Below are 5,782 nucleotides of genomic sequence, written 5' to 3'. Positions count from 1 at the left end.
TTTCATAAAAATTATGAAATTGTTAAAAAATTAGGTAAAAACTAAAATTTAATTTTTTTCAAAACAAAAATCTTTTTAGTGCATTAAATTATAAAATATTTAAATTATGAAAAGCGCACAAAATTAGAAAACAATTAATATACAATATAAGTTTTAAAACTTATCTTCTTAAACCTTTTAATGTTATCTTTCGGATCAAACGTGACCCTGTTTCCTCTTATCTCTTCCATAAACTCAGCCATTGCCTATAAAAACACGTTCATGAGAAATGAGAACATAAATTTATTTCTTGTGGTACAATTTATTAGGTTAGTATCTCTTATATGGAATTTGAAGAAAACAAATGAAGCTTACTTTTTGAATTCAGGCATGCCGTGATAGTATTGAAAGAGAGCAAGCTCTCTGAACGGATTATTGACGTTCCTCTTGAAACTAGCTGCGTCTGGGTTCTTAGCTAACCATGACTCGATGAGATCGAAACATAGCTGATTTTCGACAACACCCATCTGGATCATCCCATTAAGGTTCTTGATCTCATCGTAAGGATTCTTCTCGTACTGTCCATGACTTTCTTGTATATCAGCGATAGCGTTTTGAGGCCTTCTTCGCACATTCGTTTTAAGCGGCTAAAATGAAATTTTCGAGGGAGTTTTAAAAAAGGAAAAAAAAAAACTCAAAAAAGAAGTTATATCCGAGTGGTATCTTGTACATTACGGAATTGAAAGTCGACGTTATAAAACCATCTCTCTTGTTTGGTTCATCACCGTTGTGGTATTTTATTTTACCGTTGTAATCCTCACTATCACGGTTACTTCTCTCTTCAGAATCAGTGTCCCGAAATGCATTATATGAGATAGATTGTACAAGAACTCTCTTTCAACCGTTACAATGGTAAATTCTCTCTCTCTGAAGAAGGTAAGCAAGCTGGCGAAGCGTATCCGAACTCAACTCCTCTTGCTCGTTTATAAAAGTAACTTCTCTGTGTAATGGGCTCCAACTTATCACCACGCTTAAGGTTCCTTATTTGTTACGAAAATTTAATCATTATAGTGTAGTGTCTGTTACTCTCTTAACCGGTCCAAATTCTCCGACTTAACCAACTCAATGCCTTGCTCGGCGTAAAAAAAAAAACTGTACAGCTTTTTTGTGTTCATCACGTAGAAGAGTTGCTGCTATGTTCATCATCTGAGCTTGTATCTTCTTCTTCTCGTCTTGCTTTATACCTATGAAGAACCGGCAACGAAGCTGTAGCTGATATCCTGAACGATCTAGCTGAAGCCGAACCCATTGTTGTCGACATCTCTTGCATCGTCCTCACTTCTTTACAAACGTTATCGAGTACTCCTAGAAAATCCCTCACGACCATGAAGATTCTCAAAGGATGCGCTTCTTCTTTCGCAGCGTCTCCATGGAAATACTCTGTTACTTCTTTAACCATTGACATAGCTTTTCTTTCTTCTCCTTTGACCTTTCGAATCTCTTCCTCTGCGTCTTTGAGAAACGCTTTCATCGAATCAAAGAACTTCCCTGGAGTTGATGTTGTTGTTGTTGTTGTCTCTGTCTTGATAAAAGATCGGAGTTTATCAAGACCCGTTTCGAGCTTTGTCACGTAACCACTCAGTACATCAGAATCCATCCCGGCTGATCTTTTCACGTTTGCCAGGTCTCTGCTGAGTCCAGCGACGACTTGTAGTCCTTGCTTTCTGAAACCGTCTTTGTTTCCATGGAAGGTGGTTTCATCTACTGTCACCTCGGATCTTGTGATCTCTTGGACGACAAAGTGAAGCAATGTGGTCTTGCCGTCAACTCCTTTTATGTCTACGAGTTTCAGAAGAGTATCAAGTTTGAAGGCTTTGGCTTCTCCGCGGTTAGTGCCAACGTTCATTCGGTTTCCTGTCATCAGAACAGCCTCGAGGAGCTTAAGGAATAGCCTGCTTGCTTTTAGTTCTAAGCTTGCTTCCTACAAAGCAACCAATGAATTTTAAAAATCAGGACAACTCATTTGCGAGATTGAATCATCAAAGACGAGTGTCTCTATGAGTGAGTGATTGACTAACCTCTAGTGTCTGGAAAGAGTTCCTCAGATACTTGACTTCTGGATCAAAGTTGGCTCTATACAACATTGCTTCAACTCTTTTGAATGCAAAAGGAATATCGAGAATGGTTTTAAGGAATCTTTCAGCTGTTCCTAGTTTCGAGACATCACCAGAGTACTCCCGGAGTTTGATCTCTTCTTCCTTTGTTGGAGCCATCTTCACCAACGTCTCTAGAAGCTCTGCTCCTAAGCTCTCGGGGTTACCTGTTACCGTGCCACAAATATAATTAGACCAAAAATGCTAGGTTTAAAACAATGCATAACAATCTTAATGAATGTCAAGTCTTATAGCTCTATATCAAGCTTGCTACATCTGTTTTTTCATAAGGTGTGCAATCATGTTAGAAGCAGTATAAAGCAGAGAAAAAATCATTTCATCTGTCATCGTTCTTTACAATGATTATAGCTTGTGGCCTAAGCCTTTTTTTTAGTATTTCTCCATCAATACCTCTTATGAGCCATCTCTTTTACTATTCCTACTACCAGAAAGATCTCCATTAACCCATCAAGGCATCAATACTCCCTTAAATGTAAATATCTTACTAACTTATAACGATCAAATGGTAAACAAAAAACTTACCATCTAGAAGAGCTTCTGACACCTCCTCACGTGTTACATTGAGTGCTCTTAAGAGGATAGCAATGTTCTGAGATTTCTTAGGATCAAGAACTCTGTTCTCATTCTCAGCCGGAGGCATCACTGACCTTCTTCTCACAGGTTCCTTTGGAGCTGATGAACTCGCTGAGTTGCAACCAAACAGATGCTCCATCCGATCTTCGTTCACTCTGTTTAACACCCACAAAGATTCAAATACAGTTAAAACGTGATGTGTCAAAACAATGCGGAAACAGAGTAAAACGCACCGGAATGAGCTCGATTTGAGCTGGTCCCAAACTGTGGCTCGATCAGAGCTCGCGCGTACTTTGTCCCAGTGGAGTGGCTTCAACTTTGGCCTGCTTGGATCCGTCTCCCCCTCTCCTGATTCACTTTTGGCCTCTTCAACAGCTTTCGTTCGAGTCTTGAACGTTAGCTTTCGAGGTATCTGGACATCTCTCGGCCTTATCTGAGGAGGCGGCGGTGGTGGCGGAGGAGGCGGTGTATGGAGCGGAGGCTTATCCTGAGTAATCGCCTGAAACGCCGCTCTATTAGGCGGAGGAGGAGGCTGAGAGAACTTAGGCTTGCTCTTTGAATAAGGAAGCTCTTGTTCATCAGTTTCCAATCCCCCTAGCGGCGGTTGTTTCTGCCTTATCGACGGAATGATAACGTGCTTCATCTCCGGCGACCTAGATCCTGCTCCCGAACCGAGCTTGGACCTCGGAGAAGTCCTCTTCGAGTGAGGAATCGAATAGCCGTTGCCGGAGCGAGGAAACGCCGTGTAGTAACCGTCATCGCTGCTGATGGCGGATCCGTGCGGCGTGTAGAAAGCAGTCTCTCGGCACTCGCCGTCGGAAGACGACGAAGAGGGAGACGGAGAGTTGTAGTCAGACGGTTTAGATAACGGTGGAAGCGGTTGAAGCTCGGGACTGGGACGGTAGCGATCAGATCTCTTAACCGAATTTAATTTCCGGTACGGAGACGAATTATTAACCGGTACGTTATTATTAGTTCCACTACTAATAGAGTCCCTAACCGGTTCAACGGTTCCCATGTAGAGAAACGTCGTTGGTGGTGGTGGTGGTCTCGGATCTTCGTGGAATATTCGAGAACCGCCATCGCCTCTTCCGTTATTAACGAGTTTCTGAGTATCGCCGGCGTGTTTTACTTTGTGGCGGTACAAGAAGAAAGCCAGAGCTGAGAGCATGCCGAGCGTGACGATTCCGACGGAGACGACGATCGCGATTCTCTTCCCAGGTTTCGCCGGTTGCGTAGGAGTAGCCGTCGGAATCGGTAATCCGCCATTGACGTCAGAGGAAGCAGGAGGCGGAGGAGGAGGAGGGAGCTGATTCTGGTCAGGATTCTCAGGGAAGAAAGGCTGATCGGGGGCGTCAGGAGGAGGAGGCGGCGTGGACTCGATATCTGGAGGAGTAGAAGTCTCCGGGAAAAGCGGCTGGTGGAGAATTCTTCGATGAATCTCGTTCAGCTTCACGCCGTTAACGGAGAGAAGGAGGAAGAAGAAGAGTATGGAGTAAGGAACTCTCATGGCGACTTGTGATTAACTGTTTTACGATTCTCCTCTCTTTCTATGTTCATCTTCTTCCTTCTTCGTATCTTCAGTGGAAAGACAAATAAGAAAATGGTTAATGGGAAAAAGGAAAATTAAAAAGTCGAAAAAAAGGGGAAGTGAGAGTGAGAGTGAGAGCAGAGGTGAGTAGAGACTAGAGAGAGATCTACTTTCTTTTACCTCCTCTAATTTTTCGTTAATTAGTAATTAATTGTCCGTAAACGCATTTTTTTTGTGCGTGAGAAACATATGTTAAAATGAAGAATATATACAGCCTCGCATTTCACGTCGAGCGTCAGGGGATTATAAAATAAAATTCACCTTTGTAATTAAGCTGTGGATGGACGGACTATCATGGTCATGTGGCTTTCCATTAGATTTCATTTTCTAATCCGACGCTATATAATATTGTCCTTCTCCTCTGTCCAACGTAGAAATTTCCGATTCTGTTTCGTAGACGGAGGAAAACGACATGAACATGCCAGTCCATTATCGACTTTTTGAGTTTTGTATTTTTTCAATTTCTTTTATTCTTATAATTACAACTAATAACTCATGTTCTAAGTTAATACTGGCTTATTCTTTAGCCGGAAAGCCAATCCACTGTGGTCCAGTCAACTGTAGTGTAGATGAGAATATTGGCCAAAATTTGCAGTTTTCAAGAGACTTTACACAAGTTTGGTTTTCACCACTAACAAATATTTTAAAGACAAACTGTAAAGCTGATGGTAGATGGTAAATGGTAAATTTCAGCTTTATTCCACAATCCAGATATACATAATTATTATTTTAATATTTTCATATGAATATAATAAACACTGGTTTTTATTGTATTTTGCATTGCTTGAGCATTTAAAATGTAAGCTTCTAAAACAAAACGAACTTTATTCTTCTTTTTTTTGTTTTTTTTTAACACAGACGAACTTTATTCTTCTTACAACAAATTTCACTGGCATACAGCCCTTTTTACCGCAAGATGGGTTACTCTACACATATAATTCAAGTTTATAGAGTCAGTTTAAAAAAAAAATGATGTGAATAAAAATGAAGAAAGAAGACCCATACATATAAATTAGGAATAAAGTGAGCTCAACGTTACATTCGTATCTTTAATCTTTAACTTTTTTTGCTTTTATTCGTGTATACATCGTGTGTGTAGACAAGCTAAGCTCTCTAACGTTATGCTTTTATTTTCACAAAAAACTTTCTTATTATCTTTCATCTTTATACCTTTTTCAGTTTTCATTTCCTGGGAATGCCCATTTATTTTGCTCGCATTTACAAATGCTCCCTTTATCTTTTATCTAGATTACTAACGAATCATGCATGAACGTTAGTGACAATAATCTAAAGAGTTATTTGTTTATATAGTATTATTAGTTATATATTTTACGCATATTTTTAAGTTTTAGCTACCTTGCGTGATAACTGGCTTATACATTGCTAATAAGAACAAGCAAATGATGTAAAAAAAGAAGAAGCGACAAATATTCTGCCGACACTTAATACTCAAGGTACATAATAT

At 40.0% G+C, this 5,782-nt stretch overlaps 1 protein-coding gene across 2 annotated transcripts; it reads right to left on the bottom strand.

Annotated features, from left to right (window-relative positions):
- Positions 1 to 1,041: 1,041 nt before the first annotated feature.
- Positions 1,042 to 4,455, bottom strand: LOC106327540 (formin-like protein 6). 2 transcript variants are annotated; one of them, XM_013765702.1, is made up of 5 exons: positions 4,438 to 4,455; positions 2,960 to 4,304; positions 2,676 to 2,881; positions 2,058 to 2,299; positions 1,042 to 1,960 (listed from the first exon to the last, which is right to left on the bottom strand). In XM_013765702.1, exons 2-5 carry the CDS (start codon positions 4,234 to 4,236, stop codon positions 1,154 to 1,156), a joined length of 2,532 nt encoding a protein of 843 aa, XP_013621156.1. In that variant the 5' UTR covers positions 4,237 to 4,304; positions 4,438 to 4,455; the 3' UTR covers positions 1,042 to 1,153. The 2 variants fall into 2 exon arrangements, with proteins under 2 accessions (XP_013621156.1, XP_013621155.1); XM_013765701.1 differs by lacking the exon at positions 4,438 to 4,455 and having other exon boundaries at positions 2,960 to 4,361.
- Between the last annotated feature and the right edge of the window lie 1,327 nt (positions 4,456 to 5,782).

Source organism: Brassica oleracea, chromosome C2 (genome assembly GCF_000695525.1).
Source record: "Brassica oleracea var. oleracea cultivar TO1000 chromosome C2, BOL, whole genome shotgun sequence".
Classification (NCBI taxonomy): Eukaryota; Viridiplantae; Streptophyta; class Magnoliopsida; order Brassicales; family Brassicaceae; genus Brassica; species Brassica oleracea.
This window is presented reverse-complemented; position numbering and strand designations above follow the sequence as displayed.

Bases quoted from the DNA above. Each gene is read 5' to 3' on its own strand.
- LOC106327540 (XM_013765702.1), bottom strand. From the start codon at position 4,236: ATGAGAGTTCCTTACTCCATACTCTTCTTCTTCCTCCTTCTCTCCGTT. The intron at 2,300-2,675 runs GTAAGTTTTTTG...GCACGGTAACAG, and splicing joins GTCAGAAGCTCTTCTAGATG to GTAACCCCGAGAGCTTAGGA. The intron at 1,961-2,057 runs GTTAGTCAATCA...GTTGCTTTGTAG, and splicing joins ACTCTTTCCAGACACTAGAG to GAAGCAAGCTTAGAACTAAA.